The 19422-nt window shown below is 46.4% G+C and overlaps 5 protein-coding genes across 20 annotated transcripts in view; 2 read left to right on the forward strand and 3 right to left on the reverse strand.

Annotated features, from left to right (window-relative positions):
* Positions 1–1736: 1736 nt before the first annotated feature.
* LOC108036833 (39S ribosomal protein L10, mitochondrial) lies at positions 1737–2980 on the forward strand. Its single transcript, XM_017113180.3, has 3 exons — positions 1737–1835; positions 1892–1931; positions 2053–2980. Exons 2-3 carry the CDS (start codon positions 1910–1912, stop codon positions 2778–2780), a joined length of 750 nt encoding a protein of 249 aa, XP_016968669.2. The 5' UTR covers positions 1737–1835; positions 1892–1909; the 3' UTR covers positions 2781–2980.
* On the reverse strand, positions 2814–4964 carry LOC108036849 (homeobox protein Mohawk). 4 transcript variants are annotated; one of them, XM_017113221.3, is made up of 4 exons: positions 4829–4964; positions 4035–4084; positions 3291–3971; positions 2814–3239 (listed from the first exon to the last, which is right to left on the reverse strand). In XM_017113221.3, exons 2-4 carry the CDS (start codon positions 4076–4078, stop codon positions 3062–3064), a joined length of 903 nt encoding a protein of 300 aa, XP_016968710.1. In that variant the 5' UTR covers positions 4079–4084; positions 4829–4964; the 3' UTR covers positions 2814–3061. The 4 variants fall into 4 exon arrangements, with proteins under 4 accessions (XP_016968710.1, XP_016968709.1, XP_016968708.1 ...); XM_017113220.3 differs by lacking the exon at positions 4829–4964 and adding an exon at positions 4151–4269 and having other exon boundaries at positions 2814–3233; XM_017113219.3 differs by lacking the exon at positions 4829–4964 and adding an exon at positions 4151–4269.
* Positions 4965–5363: 399 nt separating this feature from the next.
* Positions 5364–6496, reverse strand: LOC108036848 (uncharacterized). The gene has a single exon (XM_017113218.3). It carries the CDS (start codon positions 6338–6340, stop codon positions 5369–5371), a length of 972 nt encoding a protein of 323 aa, XP_016968707.1. The 5' UTR covers positions 6341–6496; the 3' UTR covers positions 5364–5368.
* A 362-nt stretch (positions 6497–6858) lies between these two features.
* LOC108036847 (TBC1 domain family member 17) lies at positions 6859–10060 on the forward strand. Its single transcript, XM_017113217.3, has 3 exons — positions 6859–7070; positions 7169–8066; positions 8244–10060. The coding sequence occupies exons 1-3, from the start codon at positions 6951–6953 to the stop codon at positions 9371–9373; spliced, it is 2148 nt and encodes a 715-aa protein (XP_016968706.1). The 5' UTR covers positions 6859–6950; the 3' UTR covers positions 9374–10060.
* Positions 10061–10425: 365 nt separating this feature from the next.
* Positions 10426–19422, reverse strand: part of LOC108036839 (mucin-19) — a 43045-nt gene continuing 34048 nt past the window's right edge. For 7 of the 13 annotated variants that reach the window (XM_017113203.3, XM_017113204.3, XM_017113202.3 and 4 more), the window contains 6 exons: positions 16403–18650; positions 16119–16347; positions 15853–16051; positions 15522–15756; positions 14781–15423; positions 10426–14717 (listed from right to left, as the gene is read on the reverse strand). In XM_017113203.3, the coding sequence (XP_016968692.1) occupies positions 11906–14717; positions 14781–15423; positions 15522–15756; positions 15853–16051; positions 16119–16347; positions 16403–18650 (6366 nt within the window). In that variant the 3' untranslated portion in view covers positions 10426–11905. Of the gene's footprint in view, positions 14718–14780; positions 15424–15521; positions 15757–15852; positions 16055–16118; positions 16348–16402; positions 18651–19422 lie in introns of all 13 variants that reach the window. The other 6 variants (XM_050885130.1, XM_017113194.3, XM_017113196.3 and 3 more) reach the window with 1 other exon arrangement.

The raw sequence follows: 19422 nt of genomic DNA on the forward strand, positions 1-19422 counted from the left end.
ACGAATTCTACATAAATGTTACATAAATTCTACTTAAATATTACATGCATTTTACAAAAATTCGAGTTGCATTATACATAAATTTTACATGAATTCTACTCGAATTCTTTATAAATGCTACATAATTTATACATGAATATTAGATGAAGACTACATGAATTTTACACTAGTTTTACACGAATTCTCCATGAGTTCTACATGAATTTATACTAGTCTTACACGAATTCTACATGAATATCTAATAATTTCTACTTGAATTCTACATAAATATTACATTAATTCGAAATGCATTTTACATGAATTCTACAAAAATTCTACATGAACTCTACATAAATTCTAAATTAATTTTACATAAATTCTACATGTATTTTACATGAATTTTACATACAATTCTACATGGATTCTACATGAATTTTACACAAATTCTACATGAATTTTACATAAATTCTACATGAATTTTACATAAATTCTACATGAATTCTACATAAATTCTACATGCATTTTACATGGATTCTACACGAATTTTACATAAATTCTACATGAATTTTACATAAATTCTACATGAATTTTACATAAGTTCTACATGAATTTTACATAAATTCTACATGCATTTTACATAAATTCTACATGAATTTTACACTTAGTATATTTAGTACATTTAGTACATTTAGTACATTTAGTACATTTAGTACATTTAGTGCATTTAGTACATTTAGTACATTTAGTACATTTAGTACATTTAGTACATTTAGTACATTTAGTACAGTTAGTACATTTAGTACATTTAGTAAAATTTAGTACATTTAGTAAAATTTGTGTAGAATTCATGTAGAATTTATGTAAAATTCATGTAGAATTTATGTAGAATTCATGTAGAATTCTTGTATAATTGATGTAAAATTCATGTAGAATTCATGTAATATTCATGTAGAATTCATGTAATTAATGTCAAATTTTTGTAAAATTCATGTAATGTTCAAGTAAAATTTGTGTAAAATTTATATAGAATTCGTGTAGAATCTATGTATGTATTTTTCGTTTAGAATCATGTAAAATTGATGTAAGATTTATTTAGAAATTATGTATACCATACCTTACCATGTACCAAAATTGTATCCCATATTAAATGCAACGTGTGTCTTCAATAAACCTATAATGTAATAATATTGCTAAATTACAGAAAAGCTCATGTAGACTTTACGTAAAATGCATATAGAATTTATGTAAAATGCATGAAGAATTCATGTACAAGTCATGTAATATTCATTTAGAATTCGTGTAGAATCCATGTATAACTCGTGTAAAATGGATGTGTAACAAACCGTACCATCTACCAAAAATGTGTACCATTTTATATACATCGTGTCACGCTCAATAAACAAACATTATTATTATAATTAATTATATATTTTATTATATTATTATAATTACTAAGTATTATGTTAAATTGAAGAGGACGGCATACAGATTAAGCGTTTAACCCGTTAAGTAAAGTAAAGCAGATTTACATTTTATTTACCTCCATTCTGTAAACGCTATGTAAACGATTAACATTTCAGAAAAGACAACTTCCACAAAAAAAGGCACCTTCCACATTTCTATCGAGGAACTTTACATTGTTATTTACATGTAAAATACGAAGCTACGTCGCAAAGCGCCATCTGTGTGGGCGCGCTGACGTCCGATGTTCTTTGGCATCGGTAATCGATTAAGCAAATCTGCTTTTATATAATATCGGTCTGGCATCGCCTAAACATAGATGGCGCATTTCAAAAATTGATTTGACAGAGTGGCAGCGCCGCGTTCTCATCTGTTTTTGTTTCACCTATTGAATTGTTTGTTAAAATAAATAATTAAATTGAAAGAAAATAACAGATATAGCTTGTTTCAGGAATACGGGAGTTAAAGCATGGCGAGCCTAATACAGAAGAGTAAGCTAACCCGCTTGTCTATTAATTTTTGGTGGGATTCACCCGCCGCAAGATATTTGTTGTGTAACTATGTACATGTGTTAAATGTTTACTTATTTTTGGGTTGTTCCATGATTTCCAGGCCTTCCACTGACCAAAACCAGCACTCCGGCGCTGCAGTTCCTCCGCTTCAGGGGCAAGATCAATATACAGCGACCAAAGGAGCCACACTACGAGCGTGCCCGCGTCATCGCCGTCACCCATCCGAAATATCCGGAGCCACATAAGGCCAAGAGTTGCTTCAAAACACGTGAGGAGCGCACGCAGCAGCAGCTGGAGAACCCTTACAACGAGATCATCGCACGCGAAGTGCGCAACTGGCTGGACCACTCCCGTCTGGTTGCCGTCTTCCACCTGAACTCCATTACAGCCGACGAGATATTCCGCGTCCGCGTTCAACTGCACAAACAGAACCTGCACCTCAAGTCCTACGGCAGCAAGATCATCGCCCAGGCAGTAAAAGGTACTCGCTACGAGGCCATCCTGCCATTGTTCCACTCCAACCATTGCATTGTATTCTCCCCGGACCAGCAGAGGACAGCCACCCTGCTGAGGATCACCCGTAAGGTGCCGCAAATGGTCCTCCTGGGCGGCATCGTGGAAGACACCTTGGTCAGCAGGAACCAGCTGGTGGCCTACGCCCAGATGCCAGGCCTGCAGGCGGCGCAGGCACAACTGGTCCAGACCCTCAACCAGGCATCTGGTCATCTTGTCCAGCAATTGCAGGCCCATCAGAACAGCTTCGTGCAAGTCCTCGATGTCCATGCAAAAAAGAAGGCGGCAGCTGAGTCCACGGAGGAGTCCAAGTGAAACAAGTTTGTTAAATAACAAGAAAATCGAAACTGTTACCATTTGTCTTTCACTCTAAGCTAGCTGCTAAATATTCGTTGACTTTCGGCACGATCAGGTTCTCACTTTCATAGATGCAGGTTGATTAAATGTGCTAACTTAAAAATGTACACTTTTCAATCCACTGCCAAGAAACTTAAAAATAAAAACCAGACAGCCCATATGACTAGATTGCACTTTTCCAACGGGGCCTAAAACTTCTGCTGGAATGATGGCGTCGTTGTGGATTCTTCGAGTGTCGCTCAGGAAGTGATGGTATGGTGCCAGCGCTGCCTGCAGTTAAAGGCGAGGTTGGCTAAGGCCTCCGCAGCGTCCAGTTCGTCCTTGTGATGGAGCACGAAGCGGTCACTGCGAGCAGTTACTTCACTTGCGAATATCGCTTGCCCGCAGCTACTGCTACTGCTGCTTTTCTGCCTGGAACTAAGAGGATTAAATGTCACATTGAGCCCTGGTAGTTATGAACTGGGTTACCTGCTCGTATTCCACTCGATGTGATAGTTATTCCTGTTGGGCGTAAATTTCGCCGCACTCTCCAGCCACTTGTTGAGTTGCGTGCCCGGTTGACTGGCCGCTTCCGCCTTGGAACTATCCCGCAGGTACTTTTCCATCATCTGGTGCTTGTACTTCGCTCTGCCCCCCATCTGCACTTCGGACAAAATCGGTATTCGATCGGATAAGCTCGTTGATTCCACATAAAAATTGGGCTGATACGGGGATAGGGATTCATTGTTGGCATTGCCATCGCTGCCAGTGCTGTGGCTGGACAACTCGTCGTCATCGTCGCCTTCGTCATCCTCCGCGCGACACGAGTGCACCTCCTCTTCCCAAATACTATCCTCCGACGAGATGCTGAATTGCTCCACGTTGCCCCTCGCATTGTGGTTATAGTTCTTGATCAGGTGACCCCACGACTTCTTGGCCTTCTCCCGCTCCGAGTTCTTCAGCTTTCTGCGCCAGTTCGCGAACCAATTGCAAATCTGGGTGTAGGTCAGACCCGTCTCCGCAGCAAGCTGCTTTTTCTCCTCCCTGCTGGGATAAGGATTCTCCCGGCGACGAATCAGCCAGTCCTTCAGCATCCTCTTGATGTCGGGCGTAAACAGCCGCTTGGTGGCTCGTGTAGGAGGCTGAAGATCCTCCGGAGGCCAGGCGCGTCTGGAAAAGTTCATAGATAGTTAAATACATGAGTACCTACATTGTTTGCCAAAACCATCCCACCTGCTGTGACGACGGTTTCGCTTCGGCCGCGTTGACTTCTCCATGACGGTCTGAAAACAAAGAGTGTGAATAAAGAGCTGGCACACCATGGCTCATCGCATAGTTTTTAAAAATACCCTGTAAGTCAATTCAGTTTCAGTGGGTGGCGCTATTTCTGGCCTACCGATTTTCATGTTTTTTGGCTCTGAGGCTGTTTTCCTTATATTCCTGCTCTCAAGCGAACAGAATAAATATTTTGGCTGCTCACGCCTAGAGCGGGAGAGATCGAGAGCAATAATTGGATAGCACGGCAATCAAGGGAGAAGTTTACTTTTCGTAACAGAGGTAGGAATCTGTAAAGGGCACGTTCTCGCTCCTACAGCAGTCCAAAATCCTATTCATGCCAAGGTGCGAGAAATTGTGCTTCTTGTCTTTCGGTTTTATCTGAGAAATTCATTGATAAGTTCGCCAAATCATGTTTTTTCTTGGCCGAACTGCACGAGGATATATTTATATCCGAGTTCCTGAGTGTGACAGGGACCAGGTATTTCATAGTTGGTGGGCGTGACCCCTGAATGACATTTTCGTCTTCTCCGACATTTGGAAACTATTGGGAAATATCCAAATTCTCAGAGGATGCATCGCTTTTGTTGACATCTTGAGGCGATTGTGGTAACATGAATTATATAATTCAAACCTAACACTATTGACTAATTTTTCGTCAGCACAAAAATTAGTTTACAATTATTTATTACAAACTCTTCAAGAACTGAAGCCATTTAACTCTTTGGTTCTTCAATAATAATTGCACCCACCTGTTTTTGGCTCAAATTTGTCTGAATTTGTTTCGTGATATTCCGAAATTTAAAGGCGAACAGTGTTTGTGCTTCGCTCGACGTTGTGGCGCAAACTGAACTCGGAGAAAGTTTTCAAAACAGCCCGAAGAGCATCGAAGACCAATGTATCATACGAGTGGGGCACTTTAAATCTATTTACAAAACACAACTAGATATGTGTGCTTTTTTTAAAATTATCGCAGTTTTTCGTCATGGGAAATTGGTGAGAAGCGAGAATCTAAATTGATCGTGCTCGCTTGTTTGCGAATTACTTTTACTCTTGATGGGTTATTCTGCGTTGGGGTTGCGCTGAGTCGGTGGACATGTTACTTATAGAATTTCGTTGTTGTTTTACTTCAGCGTCCTATTCGAGAAGACAAATTGGGGGAACATACTGTTTGTTGACATATTTTCGAACGCTATCGGCTCTCTAGCTCAACGCTATTTTTTTAATGGTCATAAAGCATGCTCTATGGCTTTTATGACTTATTCCTATGGCATATGTTATAAGGATTGTCTTTATAGCACACTTATGTTGTGGGGACGGCAATAAACCAATTGTTGGTTTTTTAGCCGGATGGGCTTTGTGTTTGGATCCAGGTAGAATTGTAGTCTAGAGCCAACTTTTACTAGCCCCGACTGCTTCTTTTGAAGAAGAATATTAAAGTTGGATCCACCACTTTCCGGTGCGACTAGAGCCATGGAAAGGCTGCACTCCTGTGATATAGCCAATACTTGAACTGTGTGGGTGGCTACTCTGTCATTTATATGACGCTGATCCATGCGCACATTTTTCAGGAACCGCCGAAAATCGTCGGCATAGCCTCCCCTTAAACAGCGTTGATTTTGCTTCAAATTCACTTTCGGGGTAATTGGCAAGTACTGCTTGGGGCTTTCATCCGGCACGAGTTTGATAACCGGAGAGGATTCCGACCAACTGGCGTTCAGGAGCTGTGAACATGATGAGGATGTATTGTTTTCCTTATAATCTAGTTGACTGCTGCTAGTTCCGGTCCTTTTCATAGCCTGCCAGGCTAGATCAAATATATTGGGATGGTTTCTGCGATGAGAGGATGCGGACTCCAGCAAAAGGCTTCTACCATTGGCCGTTTCCCCAGGGGTATGGAATGAAGAGGTTGCGTTGAGCTCCACGTTCTTGGCCAAGGGAGGGGGCCTTGAGGATTTCTGGACCACAAGGGGCAAGGCTTTGGCTCGTCGCTTCGTTCCCGGCCAACTGGTGTTCAGAAGTTGGGAACATGATAAAACACTGGTGTTTCCGGGAGAATACGGTTGACTTCTGCTGGTTTCGCTCCTTTGGAGAGCCATCCAGGATGAATTAAACCTGGACAAAGAACTCCTCTCATTGGCTCTTGGTGGATTGAGGGCGGTCGATGTAATGAGCTGCTTAGTCCTTGGAGCCTCACGATCCGGATCGTTCTCCTGGTGATCGTCGCCTTCCAGGGGAAATGTGTGTTTACGCTTCAAGCTCATTATTCTTTAAGGAGGACCACATTGGAAGAAAGTACGCATCGACGCATGGATGTTTATAAATTGGCGCTCACTCTATAACTTTATACACTTTGTTTTCTTTTGTTTCTTTAAGCAAATATAAAACATCGATTCAGGTTTTTTTAGGACATTTTCGCGGTATTTCCATTTTTCAGTATTAATTTAATTCTTATTAAAATACCACCAAAGTTAGTGTTTTCCAACACTACGACTTCGTTTTTGCGCACAACCTTTTGAATGTTACATGTTTAATTTGAGTTCCGCATTGTTGTTTTGTGTTCTGCTTAGGGAGTCAGAAATATATTTCTGGTTGTTGCAGCATGCAACCAATGCTATAAGCGTTTGGCTGAAAACCCAATTTTGTTGGCTGCTGCTCACAGAACTATGTACAAGTGTTTGATTTCTAGAGTGGCCGGACTTAGGAAAACCAAGTCAATGCAACCATATTGCGCTTCTTAAAAAATACCAGCGAACGCTGGCAAGTAATGCGGTTAAATTTAGCACCTTTCGCTGGACAATTGTTTATATCTGAAACGTAATAGCGCAGCGCAGGGTTAATTGGACAATAGAACTCGAAAAATCGCCGGCAGCCATGAACGAATCGGTGCGCTACGACCGTTGTCAACAGGTGCAGCTGGGCGTCCTGAGCGAGTCGCAAGTGTCCTCCGCCGAGGAGGACGTCCCGAGTCTGCCTCCGCAGGGGACGGGCAACGTAAGTGTCTCGGACTCGCCCCTTGTTCAGTTTCTTGTTTTCGCCTGACTCATGATTTTATTGGGGCCATTACGTGTTTTCGGACTCGACCTCCACAGATCCTGTTCACCCACGACGGCGTGCTGCTGAAGAAGGCCAGTGCGGAGCACATCGCCGACCTGAACACGAGCGGCTCCCTTTCCCTGGTGGAGTACTCGCGGACCTCCGCGGATCTGCCACGCAGGAGACTGCTGCTGGAGTGGCAGCCCAACGACAGCATCATGATCGCGGACGATAGCCAGGACCAGGGCGACTGGGCGCTGGTGGACAGAATTTCCGGGCGCACTCGCACCACCTCCGAGTGCCGTGCCTTCAACACGAAGCCCAGCGAACCGAGTGGCGGGGCGCCCAACCGCTCGCGGGTCATGCGCGCCCAGCTGGACGATTTGTCCACCGTTGAGGTTCGCCATCGCGGCCAGACCATCCGGTTTATACGCAAAGGAGCCGGTGGCTTGCACAGCGAGTTTTTCTTCCAGCACGGGAACGCTGACCTCTTTGTGCGCTCCATGCGCGATCAACACTTCATCGAGTCCGCCGAGACCAGTCGCAGTGGCGGCGAAGAGTACGCCATCCTGACCACCGAAAACCAGAAACTGAGAAAGACGTTTGCCGAGCTTGACATCGGTCAGATCAAGGCCAGCCACTTGCCGCGCGAAAGCTGGCTGCCCAACAAGCTAGCCGGGTTCCTAGGCAACATTCCCGATTACGTGCAGCCGCCTTTCCAGCGCTCTCCCAAAGCCCGGCCAGGAGCAATGATCTCCGGCGACCGCCAGACCTCGCCGGACAACTACCAAATCATAGGACTAAGTGGAAGCACCAATAGTGCCTGTTCCTCGAACGGACAGAGTCGTGGGGGCAGTGCGGACAAGTCCCCGGCCGACAGTGAGCTGGAGAACCTAAATGCTCACGATGAAAAAATAGTCAACAATTTGCCAGATCGCCAGCGGGTTGAGCGAGGTGAGTTACTTATCGTTAGTTCTTATCTTAACGAGAGGTTGACTTGATTGTAAAAATCTCGCACCCTTATGGTAATTTCATTGGTAATGTAACTTCTATCAGGAAGACCATACCGTTGAAAATACTATATTCAGAATCCAAATTATATGAACTCAATGACTTACCCTTCTTTTACAGGCCCTCCTCTCACCGAGACACAGTGGCTGGAGTTCCAGACGCCTGACGGTCGAATTTCGGACAGCGTCCGCATCAGGGAGATCATCTTCCGTGGCGGCATCGTGCACAGCTTGCGAGCAGAGGTGTGGAAGTTCCTCCTTAACTATTATCAGTGGTCCGATACCCAGCTGGAGCGGATCGAGCGCCGTAAGCAAAAGTCAATTGAGTACTACAACATGAAGGCCCAGTGGCTGGCCATGACGACGGTCCAGGAATCGAACTTTTGCGGCTATCGGGAGCGCAAGTGCCAGATCGAAAAGGACGTGAAGCGCACAGATCGGTCGCTGCAGTTTTTCGCCGGCGAGGATAATCCAAATCTAGCTCTGCTGCAGGGCATCCTAATGACCTACGTGATGTACAACTTTGATCTTGGCTATGTTCAGGGAATGTCCGATCTGCTTGCGCCCATTTTGGAGATTCAGGTCAACGAGGTGGATGCCTTCTGGTGCTTCGTGGGCTTCATGGAGCTGGTGTTCACCAACTTTGACATGGACCAGGCGGGCATGAAGACTCAGTTCGCCCAGGTCCGTCGCCTGATCGAGTTTGCCAATGCTCCGCTGTTCAACTACATGCGATCCCACGACTCGGACAACATGTACTTCTGCTTCAGATGGCTACTGGTGTGGTACAAACGGGAGCTGAGCAACGAGGACGTCCTTAAGTTGTGGGAGTGTCTGTGGACACGGCTGCCATGTCCCAATTTTCACCTGCTCTTCTCGGTGGCCATCCTGGATCAGGAGACGAGCGTGATAATAGAGAGCCAGTATGAGTTTACAGAGATCCTGAAGCATGTCAACGAGCTATCTGGAAATGTAGATGTCCAAAAGACCTTGCAGGTGGCTGAGGCAATTTACCTGCAGCTCAAGGCCTCCGAAACACTTCCTAATGACATCCGCTGCATCATAGGAGAGCCACTTCTGCCAACCGCCGCCGGCGAGGAGGTGGACGGAGGCGTGGTAGATGAGGAGCCGGCCTATTCTGATGATGGCTTCGACGAGCTAGTAAGGGAACTCACTCCCGAGGAAAAGCTCCGCCAGCAGCATTTACTGGAGGAGGCCTGCGAACGATCCCTCTTTCTGACGTTTCACTAGTTCGAATGGGAACCCTTCCATTGGACACCTAGAAAAAACGAAGCCAAAAGCCCTTGGCAAAGCATGCGCAAGTTACACTGCCCTTCAAGATTGTTTGCAAACACGAAAATGTTTGGGTTGCCCATTGAGCCTCAAATCTTTCAAGTGTTATCACATAAATTTCATGTTAAAAATTGGATCCTTCGGGAAACCGAATTTATCAACCTCAAAAATATCAATTTTTCGTGTTCAACACGAACAACCCAAAAAATTATGTTTTTTGTAAAACGAAAGCTTACTTGCAGGGCAGTGTTATCTTAGACTCTAAGACTCAAAGTTTACCAACGCATCGAAGCAAAGCGAAGCGGGCCAAGTGCTTTAACTGCTGATACACAGATTTATATATTGTATATTATACATATTTGTACGTTTTTGTAATTATTGTAAGTTCTTCCCTCACCCAAACGGAAAATTACATCCCCTATTCGATCACCCCTAAGTATACCAAAACACATTTTCAATATATATTAGACTTAGTTCTCGTTTCTGTCGAGCTCGAAACATTTAAGATGTCCATTGGGTCAACAGAGTTTACACGCGCAGCTTTTGTTGTCTTTTTCTAAGTTTACTCAATTACTGTGCATACACATCGATTAACATTAGAAATGCGTAGTAAATCCAAATACAACACCGAATTGCACACGAAAAGTACGAATAGTTTCTTTTTTTGGGAAATATTATATGAGGGGCGTCAACATAAAAAAATCACTGAAGAACGGTATGGCAAGTCGTCAAAGTGGAATCGAGAGGGTGCAACTATCATGCACTTTGATCAATTTCATTAATGGCGCACAGTCGAAGTGGTTTAAATCTTGAAGTTTGGTCAGTTAGTAATGATTTTCAATAAGGCCTTGCCGAGGTTGTGCACCCCATACAAATTTGAACTTACCTTCAACGCCCTTGAACTGGTACGTTCCCAACCGATGGCAACCATTCTCTTCTTCCATCCAATGAAATTCATTGCTTCTTCTTCCGTAATTCATTCGTCTTCTTGATCCAATGATAACTCACACTTTGTTTTAATTTTTTAAATTTATTTTTCATATATTTATTTATCATCAATATCAATAGTTGATGCTCGCTTGTTACTTGCTGTTGTTGCTGTAGTTGCTCCTTCTGGTTGATGTTTTGCGTTTGTCTGTTGTTCTGCAGTTATATCATAATTTTAATTAAGAGTTATACTTACAAGTTAAGTATGCAATATATGTTGGTTGTGTGTTTTGCTTCTTCTCTGTTTTGTGTGTGGCTTTGTAAGTCTCTAATGAATTGTTCTCGTAAAGTGCGAGCAAAAGATATCCGTAATTTCGTTCTCTCAACTGAATAGTTCTGCGAAATGCCCTGTTATAGCATTGCTGCGCAAACGTGCAAGATTCATATTCTCCGATTCTCAATTACATTAAAATTGATTTAATTAAAAAATTCTATTTTTCAATAAACATTTTCCATTTGTTTTGTTATGCGGCAGGTCTGCTTGTGGGATTTTGTTCTTCATGGGTCGCACGAGTGCATTTAAAACATACAAATTACAATTACATGAAATTAAAATACACGTCTGAACGATTGTTTCTTGCCTTCAGCATTCCACTCCTTTCACATTCACTAATTACAAAATTAAAATTATCAAAATTACACGCAGTTGTCGTGTGACACACAGAGAGAGTAGAGAGTACAGTATACAATACAACATAGTGGCTGGTGGAATTGTGGAAAATGATTCAGTATGAGGGTACATGGTGCCTTACTATATTAAAAACGGTTAAGCAATGCGAGAGCCATTTAAAGATTATAAATTATGTACAGGTATCATATAGAGACGTTGCATGTGTGAGGACAGCGCAGGAAACCCAAGTATCTGTGTCTCGTCTTGTTATGTATGGATGTAGTCTATTATGTAAACATTCTTGCTGTCGCTTATCAATTATGTGTGGTTGCAATAATTTAAACGGATAATCTTTATGCAGCAGCACTTGCATCTCTCGTTACATTAAATTATAAGCGCTTTTTAATTATGTTCGTAACTGTATGAATATTTAAGCAGCCAGAGGGAGGGAAGCGATTGACCCATCAAGCTCCATTCATGCAGCAGATGGAACTTAATTTAGCCATCAGCTGGGGACGGCGCCGAGCCCTTTAATTCAGACGGAGTTGCAGCAGTGTCGAATTGCAGAGCGTTGCGACAAGCCCCCATCCACTCTCTCTGCATAGGCTCCTTACCTCTATATATAGTTTATATATGCTTCTTATACTTTACACAACTTTATGCTTAAGGGATCTAGTGGTAACAGTTAGTCTAGCATTCAATCTTCGCCTCGATCTAGTTTGCATTCGCTTCTGCAACTTGTTTCTCGTCATCTTCCTGTCCTTGATTTTCTGCTCCGGTTGTTGTGGTGCCTGTCTAGTTGTGGTGGTAGCTCCTCCTCCACGTGATTTTCTCCTGCCCTTCGGAGGAGCCGTGTCATCCTGCTAGCGCTGGCGCTCGGATCTGCGCAATACTCATTCGTTCCGTTCCTCCGCACCTGACTCGCTTCCAGTAGAAAGATTTAGCGTGCTGGCATCCGCCGAGGATCGGGTGTGTCGAGTGGATCGCAGCTCCCGTCGTTTCTCGGGCGGTTGACCTTCTACAGAACCGGATCCCTGTTCGTTTCCGGACCTCGGACGCTTCAGGCGATTTGAGGAGCGACGGTTCTCTTCGGCTGCCGCTGCTGCCGCCGCTGCGGCCGCCGCGGAACTGGAGGATGAGCCACTGAGATTAGCCGCTGATGTATTCCCAGCAGTGTCCAAATCCTCCACGCTTCCGCCATGACTGCTGCCTGGATTCGCAGCTGCCGGCTTCTTTAGTATGGGTTGTATGATCAACTCATCCGCTTCTTCGTAGGGAGGCGGTAGTTTAGCTGCGTCTGCTGCATTAGTGATGGTTAGCGAGATGCGCGACTCGGAGCGCTCGGAACGCTCGCTGCTAGTGCTAGCTCCGCTGCTGATGGGAGGAGCGATGGTTATGGTGGTTTGACTTGGCAGATTTGCAGCCAGACCCGCAGCAGCCGCTGAGCTAGAGGAGGAGCCTGATCCACCTCCAGAGGCATTAAGGGGAGTCAACGTGACCTTATCCTGCTCCGCAGACATGGGCGCTGGCGTGGAGCTGCTGCTGGAGCTGTTTCCGCCTCTTAGACTCTTCTCTATGCTGCTCATGCTGGCTCCAAGATTTAAAGGAAGACCTGCAGCCAGCGCTGCCGCAGCCAGTTCCTCCTTGGTGGGGTGCATATCAGCACGTGAGCGTTTGGATAGCGCCTTCTGTTGTTGTTGATGCTGTTGCTCTGCATCTAAAGCTGCAGCATAGGCAGCTGCTGCTGCGTTTGCTGAACTGGAGGATGCAGACGATCCTCCCGCCGAGGAGGTAGGTATCAGCGAGATTCCCGATCCCAGGCCCAGGGTCTTCGTGTAATAGTCCATCTGTTGTTTGAAGGCATCCTGCTCACGCTGTCGTTTCGATGACGAGTGGCTGCCGCTTCCTGAGGTGGAGGAACTTCCTCCACCGGCACCTCCTGCAGAGCCCCCAGTTAGGCCGGCCAAACTGGCTAAAGAACCAGGACCACTCAGTGGCAAGGATCCTCCAGCAGCAGCCATCGCCTGGGCAGCCATCTCAGCCAAGAAGGCCTGTGAAAAATCACTGGACATTCCAGGGATTTGTGGCAGTTGTGCGGCCGCCGCCGCCGCTGCTGCAGCAGCTTTCGAACTCTTACTTGAGGAAGTGGATGTTCCCGTATTTGAGCCGGACGTCGAAGGCATTTTACCCTGCGAGAAGGCCTGCAGGGCGGCCAAATCTGTGGGCAGTGCTCCGCGGGCCAGGCTCTCAAACCACTTTTGCTGTTCCTTGGCCTGAGCGTTGGCTTCACTAGCTGCTTGACTACTCCTTTTGCTCGAAGATGAGTTACCTGCTCCAGAAGAGCTTGGGGTTCCGGGAAGTGGCGGCATTCCTAGGGAGCTCATCAAACGAGTGGCCTGCGCCAAATCCATGTTGCTCATGCGGCTCAGCGATTCAAGAAGATGCGGATCCGCACCTGGCATGAGTAAACTGCTCAGTTGAGCCATGTCTGCCGCTGTGGGTGTTGTTTGGGATTGGCTTCTGCTGCTTGACTGCCTTCCACGTCCGGATCCGGATGCTGAGGTTGAGGGAGTGGTCACTGTACTAGCACCACCACCCATACTGGCCATGGCATTCATTAGACTTGCTGCTGAGTTGGCAGTTGCTGTGGCGTTTCTCGACTGACTGGACTTCGATTGCGATTGATGGGATTTTGACTGTGTTGAGCTTGTGTTCGACGCGGATGAGGTGGCTCCATTTAGCAGGTTATACTGCTGGGCCAGCTGATCGTATGCGGAACCAAGACCGCTGGATCCCAGTGAATATGGATTTAGGCCACCTAATCCCATGGGCGGATACAGCAACGACGGATTAGGAAATAGGAAGGGAAATCCTGCAGCTAATTGGGACGCAGAAGCTGCTGCGTTCTTGCCACCAGCCCCGCCAGACGATCCTCCAGTGCTAGCGCTGATGGCAGCCGCCAATTGAGCGGCTTCATTTTGCGCCTGCTGCTGCTGCTGTTGTTGCTGTTGCTTTTTCTTACTGGCCGAGGAGGATGAGGAAGCAGCGGATGAGCCACCACCCGACTGTGACTGCGACTGGCTCTTACCGGAACCCGCTCCTCCGGACGCACCAGTCAATCCGCCAAGAGTTGGTCCGGCAGCAGCCATAAGCGCAGCCAGCGACTGGGTGTCCATCCCCGCCAGATTTCCCAATCCTCCCATTCCCGCCAAACTGGCAAACAGGTTCATGTTGTTCAAGTTACCTAGTCCTGGTATATTACCCATTCCGGGCATTCCTCCGAACGACATGGATAGCAGCGGGTTCTTCGGATCAAAAGCAGCCAGTGGATTCTTGGGATCAAACGCTCCTAGTCCGGGTAAATTGGCCAGCAGGCTGGGGTTCAGACCGGCGAGGGAGCCAAATTGTAAAGCAGCTTGATCCAGGGCAGCTGATGCAGCCGTTTGCTGGCGGGATGACTTCTTGGAGCTGCCAGAGTTCCCTCCGGCTGGCGATTGAGCTGAGGATGACTGTTGCTGTTGCTGGGTGTGGGACGAGGATGAGGCGTTACTCGAGTTTGACGACGGCCGACCGCCGTGCGACTTAACTGCCGAGGAGCCGTAGCTGCTGTCCATTGATGTAGGTTTGGGTGACGGTGCTGACATGGGATTTTGCATCTGTTCTAGCCACTTTGGATCCACTTCGTAGTTGGGGTTCTCAGTGAGCCTACGATGAAAGATTGTATGCATTTCAGGGATACGTTTTGTTTTATATTGGGGTAACACTCACCATTGCATAAGTCGCTTAAGTTGCGGCGCCTTATTGCCTCCCAATCGCTTTCCAGTCTGCTTATTGATTACTGGTACAGGTTCCTCTCCTGTCAGGTTTTGTGGACCAGCCATCGAATGTTGCTGCTGTTGTTGTTGCTGCTGCTGCTGTTGTTGCTGCTGCTTCTGCATCTGGGCGGCACTCGATGATTGCTGCGATGAGTTGCCTTGCTGGCGGTTTGAGCGTCTGCTGTTGGCACTTCCAGAACCACCTGCTCCGCCACTGCCCACGTAATCAATGCTGAGCTGGTCGCCCAGTGGACTTGTCATGTCTGAGAGCCACTTGTTGACCTTGACGTCGTGCGGTGAGTTGGTTGAGAACTTGGAGCTGATCTTCATGGCCTGCTCCATCTCGGCCAGCATGTTCTCGTATGCCTTTCGTTGGGCAGGCGGAAGGAACTGCATCATCTTCTGCTGCTGCTTGAGGAAGGTCTGCGGATCGGCCATTGTCTGAGTCAACAGGGCATTTAGACTCTCCTTTGAGGACAGTCCTCCCATTGCCATGTTCTGCAGGGCGCTCAGGCCGCTGCCGCCGGCACCTCCGCCGCTGGCCGATGAGCTTCCTCCGGCGCCTGATCCTCCGCTGGACGATCCGCCCTTGGACTCTGTAAGAGATAGATACATTCGATTAGTGGGTAACTCTTGTGGATAAGTGCCAATCCTCGGGCGGTGAAAAAGTAAAAGCGCAGAGACTCAAACTCACTTCCGGGCACTGTGGTAACAGTGATGGTAAAGGGTTTCTGGTTGGATTGCTGGCTAGCCGAAGATTGCATGTTTGCTGGCGTCACTGAGACGCTAGGCGGGATCTGCGGCTTTTTCGACGACGGCAGTGATGGATCAGGGAAAGTCTTTTGTTCCTTTGCTGCCGATAAGCCGAGCACGATCTCGTCCAACTTCTTGCGTTTTTTCTCCTTGCCAATCACAGGCTCTTCAATGGTCTGCAATTAAAGAAAATAATGGGGTGAAATCAGATGGTTATAATATTTATAAACCGATATTTTTTTTGGGCACTGCGAGAAAAACGCAATACTTACGCAATTGTTCTTTTTCATCAGTTTGTTAAGTGTGTCGTCCAGTTTGCTCTTGCTTCCCATTGAGGGAAAGGCGGAACTTAGCGCTGCATGCACACTGGACTTCTTGGAGGGCATAGAGAAGTCTTGGACCTCACTCAAATCGATGGCTCCGGCACTGGAGGCCGACTTCAGCATCTCAGTCATATTCATCTTCGGCAGGCTGCTGCGAGTAAATGTCAAGGATATAAGTAAAATATGAGGTTAATAACCCATTTTGGCGAACCCACCTTGAGGAAAGATCCATTGGTGCTCCCATAGAGGGTGGCGGTGTTTTCAGGGCGGGAACAGCTGGCTTGCTAAACTGCCCAGAAGACTGTCGCGAGAGCGAAGCATGTTGATGGGCCGGGGGCGGCTGCATGCCACTTAGGGCAGAAGAGTTACCGCCTCGACCACGACCAGAGGAGCCTGTCAAGGCCTCCATGTTGGCAATCTCACTCTCCCAGTCTTTGGGTGCCACTAAAATTAAGAACAATTAGTAAAGCGAAAGCCAACAAAGTCTAGATGAGCTTACTTGTCGAACTATTGAGCAGGGCGTGCAGTTTAGCCCTTTCCGTCTCTACGTCGATGGCGATGTGTCGCTTGCGTTTCTTTCCCCCAGACCCAGCACTTGGAACATTCAGCCCGCTCACTCCTCCGGCAGACGAGCCAGTTGCCGCACTCAGCGACATTCCGGGTAGCAGGGAAGATAGCGAGGTGGCGTTTCCACCCGCGGCAGCTGCAGCCACGGCCGCCGCAACCGCGGCATTGATGCTTTTGGCATCCAAGCCAGGTAAACTGTTGCCCGACGATGGCTTCGATTGAGTGACCTGCGGTATTCCCGAAGAGGCACTGGCACCGGACGCTGAACTGGCCACCTGCTGCATATGCGAGGACTGTAGGTGCTTTGTTACGCCCTGATCCGTGGTAATGGTAATGACATCGGGGGTTGTGGAGCGACGCTCCAAGCTGCTCAGGTGGGGAATAGATTCGTGAAGAGCAATGCTCAGATCAGTAGCACCCTTGCAGCTGGCAAAGGCACTGTACTTGGTATCCACAGGCCACTTTCCAGACTCGACGCAGGCCACGATGTGCGCAATACGGCGTTCCAAGGCGAAATCCTTGAACCATCGGATCATGCACATCTCCAGCTTGGGCTTCTCCAACTTCTGTTGCTTCACAGTTGCGGGCTGGATTACTTCTAGATCCGGGAAGCGGGCTTTAAGCTCGGCCGCCTGTTTCTTGCACTCCTCTTCCACGGCTTTCTCCTTCTCCTTCATCACCTCGTCATCGTCGGGATCTGAGGGGCCAGCCACTAAGTCCAGAATCTCCTGGTCACCAGCAGGTTTCTTGGGAGCGGCTGCCTCTGATTCTGATGCAATTGGGGATTTTACAGAAGACTCAGTTTCTGGAATTGATTTAGGATCCTTTTCCTTATCTTCTGTTTGCTCCTTTAACTCTTCTTTTGATTCTTCTGCTTTCTCTTCATCAGTCTTTACAATAGCCTTATCTTCAGCTTCCTTTTCGGAGGATTCCAAGTCTTCGGTAGACTTTTCTTCCGCTTTTTGGGCAACTTCATCGACCTCCATTTTCGAGTCTTCTTCTCCAGAAGCTTCAGACGTTTTCGGTTCTTCGTCTGCAGATTTTTTCTCCTCTGTCTCACTGGATTTTTCTGGAGAATCTTCCTTCTCCTGACCATTTTCGGCAATGGATAAATCATCAGTTTCCATTTTCTCTACGCTGGCCTGGCTTTCTTCCACTTCTGGTTCCAATTTTTCAGTACTGGATTTATCCTTCTCCAAGTTTTCGACTTCGTCAACTGGATCTTTGTCTGTGACTTCTGCCTTCAGATCTCCTTCATCCTTGACTTCAGCTTCAATCTTTGTGGGCTCTTCCACCTCTGATTTCTTAGCTTCCGCATTATCGGCAACGTCCTTCTTTTCTGGACTTTCTTCTGATTTAATTTCATCCTTTACTGGGGTAGCAGGAGTTTCCTTCTTAATGACGCTCTCGTCGGTCATGAGTTCATCATCCAAATCTATGACCTCATTCTTGACGGAAGCTGCCTTTTCCGCTGCCGCCTTCTCAGCCGCCGCTGCTTTTTCAGCTGCCGCTAACTTCTCGGCCTTTTCAGCGTTGAATGCCTCCAGCTTGATGGTACGCTGGATCTGAGCTTCCAATTCCCGAATGAAACGCTTCTCCGACTCTCCAAAACTAAAGTTTGGATCATTGAATATAAAGGTTTCGGAGCGATAAAGTCCGTGCTTAAGGACGGCAGTGATCAATTCCTTGTCGTGCCGACCAGGCTCCCACCAATCGGGAGTATCTGCATTCTTTGTGCAGAGTTTCAAGCGTTCCTCGAGTATGGGATTGCGAGCCACTTCTCGGAGCTTAGCAAGCACTTCCAGGCGATCAAGTATGAGCTTGGCGTGCTCCTTCTCGATTTCCTCGATGATGCCTTCTAGGCCGCGCTCCGATTCGGTGAGCTTCAAGCCCGCCTGCCGCTTACACATGGCCACAAACACCTTATAGTAGTCCGTCAGTGTTTCATCACTCTTCCTCTCTAGGTGAGCCATCTGCTTAAATTTAGTCCAGTCGGGCGATAGTGAACTTCCATTGCTGGAACCCATAGGCGTGGAGAGGTGTAGGTCCACACCGTAGCCGGTAAGAACTCTGAGGAACTCGTATTCTTCCCGGCGATTCCACTTCTTGGGAATGAGCTGAAGTCGCTGGCTCTCACGCTCTTTGGCAGCCAGTTCCATCTTGCCCTGCCGCTCCATTTTCTATAAAAGTAAAAACAAAAATTAGTAATCGTTTGAACAGACACTCTACATTACTATTAATAATTTAAGGCTGGAGAAAAAGGTATGAATTGGGTTTTCTTACTAATATTTCATAAGTAGTAGTAGTTATGTTAGGGTACTCCACACCAACCCCGATAGCCACTTTCCCACATTTTCCTAGCTGTTATTCTGCTATTAGAAAAACCACTCAGATGTCATTCTACATTTACATTTTTTTAATTACTCTGTTATCTTTCCTAAAACACTTTCCAGAAATAGATAATTACTTGTTAACTGTGTCATGACTCAATAGATTAGGCCGATGCCTGATCCGTTCACATAAACAGTTCCAGTAAATTTGAGCTAAAGACGAGAGATAAGATAATACCAACTACGTCGCAAACGTAGTTCATAATATGCGTTTCGCCATTTTAGGGAATTGAATAAAGCTATTTCTTAGCATACAGATAATACGAAAATTATTTCGAACTAGGTCCCTTACTAGTTCACGCTACTCAAAAAAAAGTCAGAGTTTAAATGTTCTTATAAGCATTCATTGGGTTTCGGCAGTGAACTACAGCATAAATAATACATTAGCTGCGAGTGTTTATTTTCATTATACTAAATAGGGGCTGTTTTGATATCTATTAGCAGGCTTTTTACAAGTATGTATCTATTATTGTATAAATTGTTGTCAACCGAGAAGCAAATATTCATATAATCGCATTTGCATGTTTCTATACCTTAGCTCGTGCAATTATAACAAAGTTGG

The sequence above is a fragment of the Drosophila biarmipes genome, chromosome 2L (genome assembly GCF_025231255.1).
Source record: "Drosophila biarmipes strain raj3 chromosome 2L, RU_DBia_V1.1, whole genome shotgun sequence".
NCBI classification, from domain to species: domain Eukaryota; kingdom Metazoa; phylum Arthropoda; class Insecta; order Diptera; family Drosophilidae; genus Drosophila; species Drosophila biarmipes.

Bases quoted from the DNA above. Each gene is read 5' to 3' on its own strand.
- LOC108036833 (XM_017113180.3), top strand. From the start codon at position 1,910: ATGGCGAGCCTAATACAGAAGA. The intron at 1,932-2,052 runs GTAAGCTAACCC...CATGATTTCCAG, and splicing joins GGCGAGCCTAATACAGAAGA to GCCTTCCACTGACCAAAACC.
- LOC108036849 (XM_017113219.3), bottom strand. From the start codon at position 4,207: ATGAAAATCGGTAGGCCAGAAATAGCGCCACCCACTGAAACTGAATTG. The intron at 3,972-4,034 runs GTGGGATGGTTT...GAACTTTTCCAG, and splicing joins CGAAACCGTCGTCACAGCAG to ACGCGCCTGGCCTCCGGAGG. The intron at 3,240-3,290 runs GTAACCCAGTTC...TAATCCTCTTAG, and splicing joins ATCGAGTGGAATACGAGCAG to TTCCAGGCAGAAAAGCAGCA.
- LOC108036848 (XM_017113218.3), bottom strand. From the start codon at position 6,340: ATGAGCTTGAAGCGTAAACACACATTTCCCCTGGAAGGCGACGATCAC.
- LOC108036847 (XM_017113217.3), top strand. From the start codon at position 6,951: ATGAACGAATCGGTGCGCTACGACCGTTGTCAACAGGTGCAGCTGGGC. The intron at 7,071-7,168 runs GTAAGTGTCTCG...CGACCTCCACAG, and splicing joins CTCCGCAGGGGACGGGCAAC to ATCCTGTTCACCCACGACGG. The intron at 8,067-8,243 runs GTGAGTTACTTA...CTTCTTTTACAG, and splicing joins TCGCCAGCGGGTTGAGCGAG to GCCCTCCTCTCACCGAGACA.